This window comes from Rhinopithecus roxellana, chromosome 1, assembly GCF_007565055.1.
Source record: "Rhinopithecus roxellana isolate Shanxi Qingling chromosome 1, ASM756505v1, whole genome shotgun sequence".
In the NCBI taxonomy this organism is placed as follows: Eukaryota; Metazoa; Chordata; class Mammalia; order Primates; family Cercopithecidae; genus Rhinopithecus; species Rhinopithecus roxellana.
This window is the reverse complement of record NC_044549.1, coordinates 19,040,143-19,056,894: the sequence shown is the minus strand read 5'-3', so window position 1 is coordinate 19,056,894 and position 16,752 is coordinate 19,040,143. Positions and strand designations below refer to the sequence as shown.

Genomic DNA, 16,752 nt, shown 5'->3' with positions numbered 1-16,752 from the left:
CAGGCATACGAGGAAAACTGAAAGAGCCCACAGACCTTTTGAAAGGAGTGGCTTGCTGATGCACGCTTTGTGAAACAGCTGAAAAACTGTGAGTGCCCAAAGTGTGAGTGGGGAAAGTTCACCTCCTAACACACATCCTCACATCCTCACTGGGGCACCTGAAAACCCAGGTCATGGAAGAAGGATTTAATCTTACCTAGAGCTGAAAAGAATTTAGAGAGCTGAGCAAAATATAAAAGTAGAAGAAGTACAGAAAAAGCCCTGTAGGCACTCCTGGTTCCCAGGGAAGCCATTTCTGACGTTTTCTCACAGAAGTCAATGGGTATGGCTGCCAGTAGAATTGGGGAAGGACCACAGGTAGAAGAAAGCTATCAGCTGGACTCTGTAATAATTTTAACCAAGTGCAAATTTTCCTGGGCAGAATCCGGGGTGGAGGGAATGGGAAGTGCAGATAGCAGCACAGAAGCTGTGATAGGCAAGGAGGAGTGGGACCTGAAAGCCCTGTTTGCTTTCTCAGCTAGAAAGCATGTAGCCTGGGGCAAGATCGCAGCACTGCTCATTGGCTGCCTGGATATAAACTAGGTGCTATTGGTGGGGCATGGTGGGATTGAGACTGGCTTTGCTGGCTGCATAGGAGACCAGCGAGGCTTGTCATTGCCAGCTTTCCCCCACTTCCCAGGGAACCCGTATGATGCAACAGAGGCAGCCATTATGCCCCTGGGAATATAGCTCCATTGGCCTGAGAACCCCACCCCCATCACCCACAGCAGCTGCAGCAAGCCCCACCCAAGGAGAGTCTGAGCTCAGACACCCCTAACCCTGCCCCGACCTGATGGTCTTTCTCTATCCACTCTGATAGCCAAAGAAAAAAGATACAATCATTTGAGACCTCTATGGCCCTGCCCGTCGCTTGAGAAATCCAAATACTTTTCCAAGTGACATCACAGCAAGCTTGTATCTCCCCTATACTACTGTAGCTGATGCTGTCTTGAAAGTGCTGTCTCCTGGCTGGAGGCCAACAAACTCAAGCCATTATAGCAACTCATAAAAGAAAAACCCTGCTCCAAGAAAGGAGAAAACAACAGCTAATTCCACCACTGAAACATCCTGGCTAACCACAGGTACTGTGTCTGTCCAGGTGACAACTTCACTGCTAGCACAACCAACATTCAAGAAAATCAGCACACTAAAAACTACAACCATGGACCCTCAAAGAGTCTACTTCAGTACCCTGCTACCACCATGGGAGCAGGTGCTGGTATCCACAGCTGACAGACTTAAAGATGGATCACATGACAAGACTCCTTGCAGACTCTTCAGTACGGGCCCAGAGCTCAGTAGCGCTGCTGGGTGGCTAGACCCAGAAGAACAATGACATCCACTGCAGTCTGAATCTCAGGAAGCCCCATCCTTAAGGGAAGGGGGAAAGCACCACATCAAGGGATCACCCTGTGGGACAAAAGAATCTGAATAGCAGCTCTTGAACCCCATATCTTTTATTTGATATAGTCTACTCAAATGAGAAGAAACCAGAAAAAATAATTCTGGTAATACGACAAAGCAAGACTCTTTAACACCCCCGGAAGATCATACTAGCTCACCAGCAATGGATCCAAATCCAGAAGAAATCTCTGAATTGCCAGAAAAAGAATTCAGAAGGTCAATTATTAAGCTATTTAAGGAGGTGCCAGAATAAGGGGAAAACTAACTTAAAGAAATTAAAAAATAATATAGAATATGGATGAAAAATCTCCAGAGATATAGGTAGCATAAATAAAAAACATCACAACTTATAGAAATGAAAGACACTCTTAGAGAAATGCAAAATACATTGGAAACTTTCAAAAATAGAATTAAACAAGTCAAAGAGAGAACTTCAGAGCTTGAAGTCAAGGCTTTTGAATTGTCTTTGAACAAGGCTTTGAATCTGAAAAAATAAAAAAATAATAAATGAAAATGACCAAAGCCCCCAAGAAGTTTGTGATTATGTTAAGCGATGGAACCTAAGAATAATTGCTGTTCCTGAGGAAGAAGAGAAATATAGAAGTTTGGAAAACTTATTTGAGGGAATAATCAAGAAAAGTTTCCCTGACCTTGCTAGAGAGCTAGACTTTCAAAAACAAGAAGCTAAAAGAACACCCTGGAAGTTCATCACAAAAACATTTAACCACCTAGGTACTGAAGAGAGCTATGAGGCAAAAGCATCAGGTAACCTATACAGGAAAACCTATCAGATAAACAGCAGATTTGTCAGCAGAAATCCTACATGCTAGAAGGGATTGGAGTCCTACCTTTAGCCTCCTTAAACAAAACAATTATCAGCCAAGAATTTTATATCCAGCAAAACTAATCTTCATAGTGAGGGAAAGATACTGTCTTGAAAATTAACAAGGATATTCAAGACTTGAACTCGGCTCTGGACCAAGCAGACCTAATAGACAGCTACAGAATTCTCCACCCTAAATCAAGAGAATATACATTCTTCTCAGCACCACATAGCACTTATTCTAAAATTGACCACATAATTGGAAGTAAAACACTCCTTAGCAAATGCAAAAGAATGGAAATCACTCACTCAAAACCACACAACTAAATGGAAACTGAACAACCTGCCCCTGAATGACTACTGAGTCAATACGAAATTAAGGCAGAAATAAATAGTTCTTTGAAACCAGTGAGAACAAAGACACAACATACCAAAATCTCTGAGACACAGCTAAAGCAGTGTTTAGAGGGAAATTTATAGCATTAAATGCCCACAGGAGAAAGCAGGAAAGATCTAAAATTGATACCCTAACATTACAATTAAAATAACTAGAGAAGCAAGAGCAAACAAATTCAAAAGCTGGCAGTAGACAAGCAATAACTGAGATCAGAGGAGAACTGAAGGAGATAGAGACACGAAAAACTGTTAAAAAAAGGAATGAATCCAAGAGCTGGTTTTTTGAAAAGATTAACAAAATAGACCACCAGCCAGACTAATAAAGAAGAAATAGAGAAGAATCAAATAGACACAATAAAAAATGATAAAGGGGAATATCACTACTGATCCCACAGAAACACAAACTACCATCAGAGTATACTAAAAACACCTCTATGCAAATAAACTAGAAAATCTAGAAGAAATGGATAAATTCCTAGACACATACGCCCTCCCAAGACTAAACCAGCAAGAAGTTGTATCCCTGAATAGACCAATAACAAGTTCTGAAATTGAGGCAGTAATTAATAGCCTACCAATCAAAAGAAGCCCAGGACTAGATGGATTCACAGCCTAATTCTACCAGAGGTACAAAGATGACCTAGTACCATTCCTTCTGAAACTATTCCAAACAATAGAAAAAGAGGGACTCCTCCCTAATTCATTTTATGAGGCCAGCATCCTCCTGATACCAAAACCTGACGGAGACACAACAGAAAAAATAAAATAAAATTTCAGGCCAATATCTCTAATGAACATGGATGCAAAAATCCTCAATAAAATACTGCCAAACCAAATCCAGCAGCACATCAAAAAGCTTATTCACCAAGATCAAGTGGGCTTCATCCCTGGGATGCAAGACAGGTTCAACATATGCATATCAATAAACGTAATTCATCACATAAACAGAACCAATGGCAAAAACCACATGATTATCTCAATAGATGTAGAAAAGGCCTTTGATCAAATTCAACACCTATTCATGCTAAAAACTCTCAATAAATTAGGTATTATTGGAACGTATCTCAAAATAATAAGAGCTATTTATGACAAACCTGCAGCCAATATCATACTGAATGGGCAAAAACTGGAAGCATTCCCTTTGAAAACCAGCACAAGACAAGGATGCCCTCTGTCACCACTCCTTTTCAACATAGTATTGGAAGTTCTGGCCAGGGCAATCAGGCAAGAGAAAGAAATAAAGGGTATTCAAATAGGAAGAGAGGAAGTCAAATTGCCTCTGTTTTCAGATGACATGATTGTATATTTAGAAAACCCCATCATCTCAGCCCAAAATCTCCTTAAGCTGATATGCAACTTCAGCAAAGTCTCAGGATACAACATCAATGTGCAAAAATCACAAGCATTCCTATACACCAATAATAGACAAAAAGAGAGCCAAATCATGAGTGAACTCTCATTCACGATCACTACAAAAAGAATAAAATACCTAGGAATACAACTTAGAAGGGATGTAAAGGACCTCTTCAAGGAGAACTACAAACCACTGCTCACGGAAGTAAGAGAGGACACAAACAAATGAAAAAACATGCCATGCTAATGCATAGGAAGAATTAATATCATGAAAATGACTATACTGCCCAAAGTAATTTCTAGATTTAGTGCTATCCCCGTCAAGCTACCAATGACTCTTCACAGAATTAGAAAAAAGCTAATTTAAATTTCATATGGAACCAAAAAAGAGCCCATATAGCCAAGACAATCCTAAGCAAAAAGAATAAAGCTGGAGACATCACACTACCTGACTTCAAACTATATTATAAAGCTACAGTAACCAAAACAGCATGGTACTGTTACCAAAACAGTTATATAGACCAATGGAAAAGAATAGAGGTATCAGAAATAACGCCACACATCTACAACCACCTGATCTTTGACAAACTTGACAAAAATAAGCAAGGAGGAAAGGATTCCCTATTTAATAGATGGTGTTGGGAAAACTGGCTAGCCATATGCAGAAAACTGAAACTGGACCCCTTCCTTACAACTTATACAAAAATTAACTCAAGATGGATTAAAGTCATAAACAGAAGACCTAAAACCATGAAAACCCTAGAAGAAAACCTAGGCAATACCATTCAGGACATAGGCATGGACAAAGACTTAATGACTAAAACACCAAAAGCAATGGCAACAAACGCCAAATTGACAAGTGAGATCTCATTAAACTAAAGAGCTTCTGCACAGCAACAGAAACTATCATCAGAATGAACAGGCAACCTACAGAATGGGAGAACATTTTTGCAATCTATCCATCTGACAAAGGGCTAATATCCAGAACCTACAAAGAATTTAAACAAATTCACAAGAAGAAAACAAACAACCCCATCAAAAAGTGGGTGAAGGATATGAACAGACACTTCTCAAAAGAAGACATTTATGTGGCCAACAAACATGGAAAAATGTTCATCATCACTGGTCACTAGAGAAATCCAAATCAAAACCGCAACGAGATACCATCTCACACCAGTTAGAATGGTGGTCATTAAAAAGTCAGGAAACAACAGGTGCTGGAGAGGATGTGGAGAAATGGGAACACTTTTACACTGTTGGTGGGAGTGTAAATTAGTTCAACCATTGTGGAAGACAGTGTTAGATAGATTCCTCAAGGATCTAGAACCAGAAATGCCATTTGACCCAGCAATCCTAATACTGGGAATATACCCAAAGGATTATAAATTATTCTACTGTAAAGACACATGCACACATATGCTTATTGCAGTACTATTCACAATAGCAAAAACTTGGAAGGAACCCCAGTGCCCATCAATGATAGACTGGATAAAGAAAATGTGGCACATAGACACCATGGACTACTATGCAGCCATAAAAAAGGTGAGTTCATGTCCTTTGCAAGGACATGGATGAAGCTAGAAACCATCATTCTCAGCAAACTAACATAGGAACAGAAAACCAAACACTACATGTTCTCACTCATAAGTGGGAGTTCAAAAATGAGAACACATGGACACATGGAGGGAAACAGCACACAGCGGGGCCTGTTGGGGGTTTGGGAGATTTAGGAGAGGGATAGCATTAGGAGAAATAACTAATGTAGATGACAGTTTGATGAGTGCAGCAAATCACCATGGCACGTGTGTATCTATGTAACACACCTGCACATTTTGCACATGTATTCCCGAACTTAAAGTATAATAATAATAATAAAAAATAAGGAAAGGGAAAAAAGATACTGTGTTTTTTAGACAAACGCATGCTGAGGGAATTTGCCACTTCCAAACCAGCACTACAAGAACTGCTAAAAGGATTTCTAAATCTTGACACAAAACCTTGAAATACGTCAAATTAGAACCTCCTTATAGCATAAATCTCTCAGGGGCTATAAAACAATAACACAATGGAAAAAACCCCTAGGAATTCAGGCAACAACTAGCACATTGAATAGAATAATACCTCACATCTCAATAATAGCATGAAACATAAATGGCTTAAATGCTGCATTTAAAAGATACAGAATGGCAGAATAGATAAGAATTCACCAACCAAGTATCTGCCATCTTCAAGAGGCTCACTTAACACATAAGAACTCAAATAAACTTAAGGTAAAGGGGTGGAAAAAGCTATTCCATGCAAATGGACACCAAAAGCAAGCAGGAGTCGCCATTCTTACATCAGACAAAACAAACTTTAAAGCAACAGCCATCAAAAAAGACAAGGACATTATATAATGATAAAAAGACTAGTCCAACAGGAAAATATCACAATCCTAAATGTTTATGCACCCAACACTGGAGCTCCAGAATTTATAAAACAATTACTACTATACCTAAGGAATGAAATAGATGACAACACAATAATAATGGGGGACATCAGTACTCTACTGGCAGCACTAGACAGGTCATCAAGGCAGAGAGTCAACAAAGAAACAATGGACTTAAAATATACCCTAGAACAAATGGACTTTGCAGATACTTACATAGCATTCCACCCAACAATTGCAGAATATACATTCTATTCTTTGGCTCATGAAACATTCTCCAAGATAGACCATAGGATAGGCCACAACACAAGTCTCAATAAATTGAAGAAAATTGAGATTATATCAAGTACTCTCTCAGACCACAGTGGAATAAAATAGGAAATCAACTCCAAAAGGTACCCTCAAAACCATGCATATACATGGAAAGTAAATAACCTACTACTGAATGATGGTTGAGTCAACAGTAAAATGAAGATGGAAATTAAAAAATTCTTTGAACTGAACAATAATAGTGACGCAACCTATCAAAACTTCTGAGATTCAGCAAAAGCAGTGCTAAGAGGAATGATCATAGCATTAAATACCTACATCAAAAAGTCTGAAAGAGCACACATAGACAATTTAAGGTCGCACTTCAAGGAACTAGAGAAAAAAGAACAAACGAAGCCCAAACCCACAAGAAGAAAGGAAATGACCAAGATCAGAGCAGAACTCAATGAAATTGAAACAATAACAAAAAATACAAAAGATAAATGAAACAAAAAGCTGGTTCTTTGAAAAGACAAATGAAATTGATTGACTATTAGTGAGATTAACCAAGAAAAGAAGAGAAATCTAAATAAGCTCAATTAGAAATGAAATGGGAGATACTACAACTGATACCACAGAAATGCAAAACATCATTCAAGGCTACTATGAACATGTTCACACGCACAAAGTAGAAAACCTAGAGGTGATAGATAAATTCCTGGACATATATAACCCTCTTAGATTAAACCAGGAGGACATAGAAACCCCGAAGAGACCAATGAGAATCAGTGTTATTAAAATGGTAATTAAAAAATTGCCAACAACAAAAAAAGTCCAGGACCAGATGGATTCACAGCTGAATTTAGTCAGATATTCAAAGAAGAATTGCTTCCAATCTTATTGAAATGGTTCCAAAAGATAAAGAAAGAAGGAATCCTCCTTAAATTATTCTATGGAGCCAGTATCATCCTAACACCCAAACCAGGAAAGGACATGATAAAAAAAAAAAAAAAAAAAAAAAGAAAACTACAGACCAATATCCGTGGTGAACATAGATGCAAAAATCCTCAACAAAATACTAGCTAACCAAATCCAACAGCATATCAAAAAGATAATTCACCACAATCAAGTGAGTTTTGTACCAGTGATGCAGAAATGGTTTGACACATGCAAGCAATTAATGTGATACATCACATAAACAAAATTAAAAACATAACTCATATGATCATCTCAATAGATGCAGAAAAAGCATTTGACAAAATCCAGCATCCCTTTATTATTAAAACCCTCAGCAAAATCGGCATAGAAGAGACATACCTTAAGGTAATAAAAGCCATCTATGACAAACCCACAGCCAACATTATACTGAATGAGGAAAAGTTGAAAGCATTCCCCTGAGAGCTGGAAAAAGACAAGGTTGCCCACTTTCACCACTTCTATTCAACATGGTACTAGAAGTTCTAGCCAGAGCAATCAGATAAGAGAAATAAATAACAGACATCCAAATCAGTAAAGAGGAAGTCAAACTGTTGCTGTTCACTGATCATGTGATCATATACCTAGAAAACCCTAAAGACTCCTGCAAAAAGTACCTAGATCTGATAAATGAATTCAGTAATGTTTCAGGTTACAAAATTAATGTACACAAATCAGTAGCACTGCTATACACTGACAGCGACCAAGATGAAACTCAAATCAAGAACTCAACCTGTTTTATAATAGCAAAAAGAAAAACAAAAAAAAATAAACAAACAAAAAGCCACTTAGGAACATACTTAACCAAGGAGGTGAAAGACCTCTACAAAACTGCAAAACGCTGCTGAAAGAAGTCATAGATGACAGAAATAAATGGAAACACATCCCATGCTCATGGATGGGTAGAATCAATATTGTGGAAATGACCATACTGCCAAAAGCAATCTACAAATTCAATGCAATTCCCATCAAAATACCACCATCATTCTTCACAAAATTAGAAAAAACAATGCTAAATTTCATATAGATCCAAGAAAGAGCTGGGATAACCAAAGCAAGACTAAGCAAAAGGTACAAACAAACTTGGTGGCATCACATTACCTGACTTCAAACTATACTATAAGGCTATAGTCACCAAAACAGAATGGTACTGGTATGAAAATAAGCACATAGACCAATGGAACAAAATGAAGAACCCGGAAATAATGCCAATACTTACAGTCAACTGATCTTTGACAAAGCAAAGAAAAACATAAAGTGGAGAAAGGACACCCTATTCAACAAATGGTGCTGGGTTAATTGGCAAGTCCCATATAAAAGATTGAAACTGGATCTTCATCTCTTGCCTTATACAAAAATGCATCAATATGCATCAAAGACTTAAATCTAAGATCTGAAACTATAAAAATTCGATTCTAGAAGATAACATCAGAAAAATCCTTCTAGATGTTGGCTTAGGCAAAGACTTCATGACCAAGAACCCAAAGCAAATGCAACAAAAATAAAGATAAATAGATGGCACTTAATTAAACTAAAAATCTTCTGTACAGCAAAAGAAATAATCAGCAGCCTAAACAGATGACCCACAGAGTGGGAGAAAATTTTTACAACTTTGCATCCAACAAAAGACTAATATCCAAAATCTACAAAGAACTCAAACAAATCAACAAGAAAAAAAAAATACCATTAATGTGGGCTAAGGAATAGATAATTCTCAAAAGAAGATACAAAAGCAGCCATCAAACATATGAAAAAATGCTCGACATCACTAATTATCAGGGAAATGCAAATTAAAACCACATTGGGATACCACCTTACGCCTGCAAGACTGCCCATAACTTAAAAATAAAAAAATATTAGCATGGATGTGGTGAAAAGGGAACACTTGGCATGGATGTGCTGTAAAGGGAACACTTATGCACTGCTGGTGGGAATGTAAACTAGTACAACCACTATGGAAAACAGTATGGAGATTCTTTAATGAACTAAAAGTAGATCTACCATTTGATCTAGCAATCCCACTATTGTGTATCCACCCAGAGGAAAAGAATCATTACATAAAAAAGACACTTGCACACACATTTACAGTGGTATAATTCACAATTGCAAAAATACAGAAACAGCCCAAATGCCCATCAATCAACGAATAAAGAAAATGTATACCATTGAAAACTACTGAGCCATAAAAAGGAAACAAATAATGACTTTCACAGCAACCTAAATGGAGTTGAAGACCATTATTTTAAGTGCAGTAACTCAGGAATGGAAAACCAAGCATCATATGTTCTCACTTATAAGTGGGAGCTAAGCTATGAGGATGCAAAGGCATTTGAATGATACCATGGACTTAAGGGACTCGGGTGGAAGGGTGGGAGGGGAGTGAAGGATAAAAGACTACAAACTGGGTACATTGTTCACTACTCCTGTGATGGGTGCATCAAAATCTCAGAAATCACCACTAAAGAACTTATCAATGTAACCAAATTCCACCTGTTCCCCCAATACCTACTGATATAAAAATAAAATAGAAATACCTACAAATTAACTTAAATGTTAATTTTTGTATACATGATGAGGCAAAATTATGATACTAACTGATGAGTCAACAGGAAGATTCACGTTATCATGTCATTCAATATGCCAGTTCTTGAAGTGACAATGCTGTCTAGGCAAGTAAGAATTATCAGAACACAAATACTCCTAAGTGAGCCAACCACTTCTAGAATTACTTTCCTCTTAACCATTACTCCGTGCTTCACTCTAATGTCTATCTTCAGCCATTGTTCCAATATCTCACCCACTAATTTTCTGATATAGTAAACATGCTTGAACTTTAGTGTGAAATGATCATGAGAAAGAAGTGATCAATTTTATGAAGTTGATGAAAATTGTGTTGGATTGCCACTTGAATGAAATGTAAAGGACATATTGAGAAATATGTCCTTGCAGACATGACAAATAGGTCTTTGCAGACATAAAACAATTAAAATGGAAAAAAAGAACAAATGAGAAAAATATAAACAAATTCAAAAGAGAAAAATTTGTACAGTAAAGAAGTGATGCCCCTGTGGTGTCACTGACTCTTTTAAAAAAATCAATCTATTATAATTATAATTATAATTACTATTATTCCTTGAAGTAAAATGTTAAATAAAGGTTGTTTTGAATTTTCATACTTTAATTTTCTGAAAAGTAATGCCAAGGAAAATCCTTGATATTTGATTCAGTCTTTTTAAATTTTTTAAAAAATTAAATACACATTTGTGATCATAACTAAACTTTGGTTAAGGATGAGATAAAACATTTATAATTTTTAATTTTATTTTTCAAAATATTGTTTTAAACATGTCTGTTTTCCTCTGCATACTATAACATGAGTTGAGATTTTAAAAATATTGATTTTATCAGATATTTTTCTCCCATAACCAGTAATTTTCAGATAAAGCCTGCCTGTAATTCTGTCTTACCCAATGACTATACCTGCCATTTCAGACAGCAGCCAGGGCAATTCACATTTATTGATATAACAGAAGGAGGCCAGAGTCACACAACAGTGTTATCCTCACTTTTTTTAAATTTCTGAGCATACCTTTGATATTCCAGACAGAGAGAATAGATTAAGACAGAATCTCATTTTTGAGTCCAATTTTATTCCGTAAAAGTACATTCGGGAAACATTTGTAATGATGTGGAAACTAAGTATCATCCTAGAATTAAGGATTCAGTCAGTTGGGAAAAAAGTAACGTCAGAAGGGAAGAGTCGGTGTTGCTTGGAAAGGGTTCCGTGATTTCAATTCCCGGGGGGTGTCCTGACATGGCAGTGGGGTGACAATTGCTCAGGGAGGTTTGGTGACCTATGTGCAAAAGGGACCTTCAAAAGGGACCCATGTAAGCTTTCAAAATCCTACATTGTAGTGGTATTGTGTAGCATCAGAAGTGCAAAAATGATGCATTTCAACATTTCCTGGACTCACTGGGAAGAGGTCAAAAGAATTTACTCAGAAATTAGCACAGCAAGAGTAAAAGAGAGAGAGCCAGCCAACCCAAAGCCTTGTGGGTTGGATAAATAGACATTTTAGCTGAAAACCAATGTAGCCTGAGGAGTAGACATGGATGTAGATACCTGAAGTGATAGTGGCATGAAGAAATAACCAGAGGGTCAAATAGGTTCAAACATCTCACAGAATCATAGTTTGGACAGAGCTCATATATAATCTGGCCCCTGTGCTCAGTGCCATGACACCAGGCAAGGACCTATACACTTATATGCAATGAAGGAAGAATGTAGGTAGTGTTGGGTAAATCCTAAATTGATGGAATTTAATTTGAAACAAACAAGATCTTCACATGTCCGAGTATAACTGGAATGAACTAGGTTAGATTTTCTTGGAGGTTACAAAGAAAAACTAGGTGGTTATATTTTTGCGTTGATGAGTTAGGGAATTGGAAATGCATCTGCTCTCCTATTACTTTTTCTGTACAGACTCAGCATATTGATTTTTCCTGTGCTGCCAGCCTCTGGTGGCTGGTTAGCCTGGAACACTTGACAATTGCTTTCTGGCAAGTTAGGCAGGTCCTCAGAGCAAGAGGTGGAAGGGAGATTTTTTTCTATTATGTGACATAGGTCCTTCTTAATCCAGAAGTTAGTAATAAAAATTGTGGCAATATTCCATTATTTAAGAAGATGGAAAAACTGGCATTTTTTTGTAACTGATATGACCCAACACCCAGAACAATGCCTACCTATAGCAGGATTTCAATAAGTATATGTTGAGTGAATAATTGGAAAGTAATTTTTAAAATGATATCACATTAAAGTCATTACTCTACCCACAAACCCAACTTCAGGTTTTGCAATAGTGAAAACAAAAAAAAATTAGATAAGCTCTACCTACAGTTTAACGATGCTATATTTTACATTTCTCTATATAATATGCCTAGGGTAGTGTCTCTATGGTTGAAGCCTTTCCTCACCTCTCAGGTGGGAGCACAGAGACACTGCGCCTAACTCACTGACAAAGCAGCTCTTCAAATCCTGCATGAGGTTTGAACTGTTTTTCTGGAAGTTTATGTTATGATATCTTTATGCAGGTAGATATGGGAGTAGATAGAACTCTCTTAATGTAGCTTGTCTTGAAAATTGACATTCTGTGTTTAATATTTAACTCAATAATAATTTAAATTTGGAAATCTGATATTCACTATTATTTGACACCTTTGTTTTCCCAATACTTCCTTTCTAACTGCAGTAATGTCCCCATAATGCTATTAAAATTGATTTCTCAAAATTCGCTTGCCACGATTTTGTTGCTCATGGATGTAAATGATTTTATTGGTTGACCATCACATGATCTTAAGCCCTTTCAGTTTAACCATAATGCTCATTCTCTAAGCTACTAAAATAGCTTATCTGGTTATCAATGCTTAATGGAATGGTCCTTTCAACTTGTAACTTCCAGTTTTGCTGTGTTCTTTTGGATGCTTATCATCCTTGATACCAAGACAGAACAAGAGCTTGACAACATACTACGTTGTTACTTGAATGAGTTCAAAATAGAATTTCATTTTTGTTATTTTGAATTTTTACCACAGTTTACTCTTTTGTTTGTATATTCTACCCTTACCTATTGCCACTTAATTTGAAAGTATTATTATATATTAAAATTTTACTTATAATTTGTGCATTTCCTCTGTGTAATTTCATATGGATGTTTTTGCTGCATTGAAATCATTAAGCTATAGTGGATGTCACTTGTTTCCATCTTTCTTGAGATTATTTCTTCATCAGAATTTTTCTTAAGACACTTATTACTTCCCTATTTCTCAGGCTATAAATGAAAGGATTTAGCAAGGGAACTACTATTGTAAATAAAATGGCAGCTGGTATATCTTTATCCCCTTCTTCAAGCAAATTTGGTCTAACGTACATGAAGAAAAGAGATCCATAGAACAATGAAACTGATGAAAAGTGGGATGCACAGGTAGAAAAGGCTTTGGCCCTTCCCTCTTTGGATTTCATTCTGAAAATAGTAAGAAGAATATAGAGATAAGATATTAAGACACTACCTATGGTAAAGACTTGAACTGAACCTGAGAAGATGAATAGAACCAGTTCATTGATGAAAGGGTCAACACAGGAGAGTCTATACAAGGGAAGAATATCACAGTAAAAGTGGTTGATGTGATTCGATCCACAGAAAACTAACCTAAATACAAGCCCTACATGAATCATGGAATGCAGGTTTCCAGCTATGAAGGCCCCTGTGGTCATCTGAATGCAGAGTTTCTTGGACATCATGATGTGGTACTGCAGTGGGCTGCATATAGCCACATAGCGGTCATAGGCCATTGCTGCCAGAAGAAAGCAGTCTGCAGTTTCCACAGTGCAAAGAAAATAAAACTGTACTGCACATTCATAGAGGGAAATCCTTTTGTCCTCAGAAAAGAAGTTCTGTAACATTTTGGGGGCAATGGCACAGGCACAGCAAGAATCCACAAGAGCCAGGTTTCCCAGAAAGATGTACATTGGTGTGTGAAGTCGATGGTGTGTAAATATCAGTGCCACCATACCAATATTCCCCACCATGGTGATCAGATAGATGGCAAAGAACACCACAAACAGCAGAGTCTTCAGCTCTGGGTGATCTGTAAATCCCGTGAGGATAAACTCATTTTTCATGGTATGATTTTCTTCAGCCATTCCTGACTTGTCTGAAAAACAATTGTGGATACATAAGGCACTAATTTATGATATGCCACAATTATTGAGGCCTCCTTGGCTTAAAGGAAGGAGAGCATCTTCCACAATGCTTCCTCATGTTGCCTGGACTTTGGTGCATGCCCCGTTCATGGGGAGAATGTATTTCCTAAAGAATTACCTCTTTGGCTAGTGATGCAATATATTTTCAGTACCTTTTAAAATAATTTTAAAACCATTTGAATAGTACCTAATAGTAGTTTTTCAGTCCTCTCTGTCCTTCCACCCTCCACGGTCAAGTAGGCCCCAGTGTCTATAGTTCCATTCTTTCCGTTCATGTGTACTCAGTGTTTAGCTCTCGCTTATAAGTGAGAACATGCAATACTTGGTTTTCTGTTCCTCCATTAGTTTGCTTAGGATAATGGCCTCCAGCTCTGTCCATGTTACTACAAAGGACATGATCTCATTCTTTCTTATGGCTGCACAGTATCCGTGGTGTGTATGTACCACATTTTCTTTATCCAGTCAATTGTTGATGGGCATTTAGGTTGATTCCCTGTCTCTGCTATTGTGAATATTTCCAGCACATTTTGAAGAAGAAAGACATCAGATTATCTTCACAAAGATGGCTTTTGAGGTCTTCACAGAAAGATCCAGAGAACAACACTTCTCTGTATGGGTTAAGTAAAGCTGATCCATAATTTAAATGTCAGCAATTAGTATCAACGTTCATCAAAATTTCGATGAATATATATGTACTGATTAACAGTGTTGTTTAAAAAACCATTTTTATATGCCAATGTTAATAGCAGCATTATTCATAATAGCCAAAAGGTGGAAACAACCCAAATGTCCAAGGATGATGAAAAAATAAATGGTGATGTATACATACAATGGAACATTATTCAACCCTAAAAAGGGATGAAATTCTGACATGTTACAACGTGGATCAACCTTGAGGACCTAATGCTAACTGAAATAAGCTAGTTGAAAGAGGACCAATATTCTATTACTCCATTTACAGGTACCTAGAGTAGTCAAATTTATAAAGACAGAATATAGAGTGGTGGTTGTCAGTGGGAGGCGGGAATGGGGAGCTATTTCTTATTGGTTACAGAGTTTCAGTTTGGGAAGATAAATAAAGTTCTAGATGAATAGTGGTGATGACTGTATTAATACAACAATGTGAATATACTTAATTCTATTAAACTACACTCTTAAATATGACTAAGATGATAAATTTTGTGTTATATATTTTCTACCACAATAAAAAATTTAAATGCCTGTTTTGAGTTGTATATTCTTAGTAATTTACTATCTCAAATACTACTGGAGTGTACACTTAAACATAACATGCTTTGGAAACAGGGTATTTTTAAGGTATTTGTACCCCTCTGGGGTGGGGAGGAAAAGGGATGTGGGTGCAAGTGGGGAGGAGACAGAGAGATTAGGGGAAATGAGAAAAAATGCCTATACTAGAAACCATCCAAGTTATTTATAATACAATTTATGCATACAATGTAAAATTATTCATGTGTGCATGAAATTCAAATGCCATCAAAAATTCAAGAAAAGGGTTAAAAGTTGACAAATTTATTTATATAAGTATATATCAAAAATCGTGAATAAAAATCAAGCATCAGACAAAAACTAGGAGACTGGAATAAATAGGATATTGTTTCTCTAGTTGTATTTTAGGAAGCAATCAGTACACATAATCACTAGAAAACAGGTCAATGGCAGGAACAGAAAAATCAGAAGGAAATACAATTTTTTACAAATTAAAAAATTTTAACTTCGTTACTAATCAGAGAAACATAATTTGAAATAGCTACGAGGCTATATTTATTTTGTCTATTAAAATGGCAAGATGTTTTAAAAAAGAAATGATAATATATAGTGTCAGCCAAAATTGGTGCAATTATTAGAAAATAATTTGTAATAAATTAAAGAAACTCTTAAACATTCACATCCTTTGGCCAATAATAATGAATTGACCAAAAAGAAATAATTAGAATCTCCTACAAAGATTGACATAAAATGATGTCCATTGTAATTTCATTCACAATCATAAAAAATTCAAAACACCTGAAAGTGGTGGTGTAACCATTTAGTCAGTTATGATGAAATAAATGTGAATCATTCACATGATGACATTTATTGTACAATCATTAAAAATACTGTTTACCTTGGAGATTATTGTAATGATAAAACAGAAATATGTTATGTAAAAAACAAAATAGAAAGTTTCATAAACAAAATAATTGCAATTTCCAAATAAATGCTTACATATGAAGGTTAAACAGTAGCATGAAAATACATCAAAATAGTACTAGTTTTTTCTATGCAGTAAAATTAGAGGTCAGTTATTTTTCTCCTTTATATTTT

At 36.4% G+C, this 16,752-nt stretch overlaps 1 protein-coding gene across 1 annotated transcript; it reads right to left on the bottom strand.

Annotated features, from left to right (window-relative positions):
• Window positions 1-13,373: 13,373 nt before the first annotated feature.
• LOC104654534 (olfactory receptor 5K1) lies at window positions 13,374-14,458 on the bottom strand. Its single transcript, XM_010353736.2, has one exon. It carries the CDS (start codon window positions 14,365-14,367, stop codon window positions 13,441-13,443), a length of 927 nt encoding a protein of 308 aa, XP_010352038.2. The 5' UTR covers window positions 14,368-14,458; the 3' UTR covers window positions 13,374-13,440.
• Window positions 14,459-16,752: the final 2,294 nt, after the last annotated feature.

What these genes read in the sequence shown, in the direction of transcription:
- LOC104654534 (XM_010353736.2), bottom strand. Translation starts at nt 14,367, where the DNA reads ATGGCTGAAGAAAATCATACCATGAAAAATGAGTTTATCCTCACGGGA.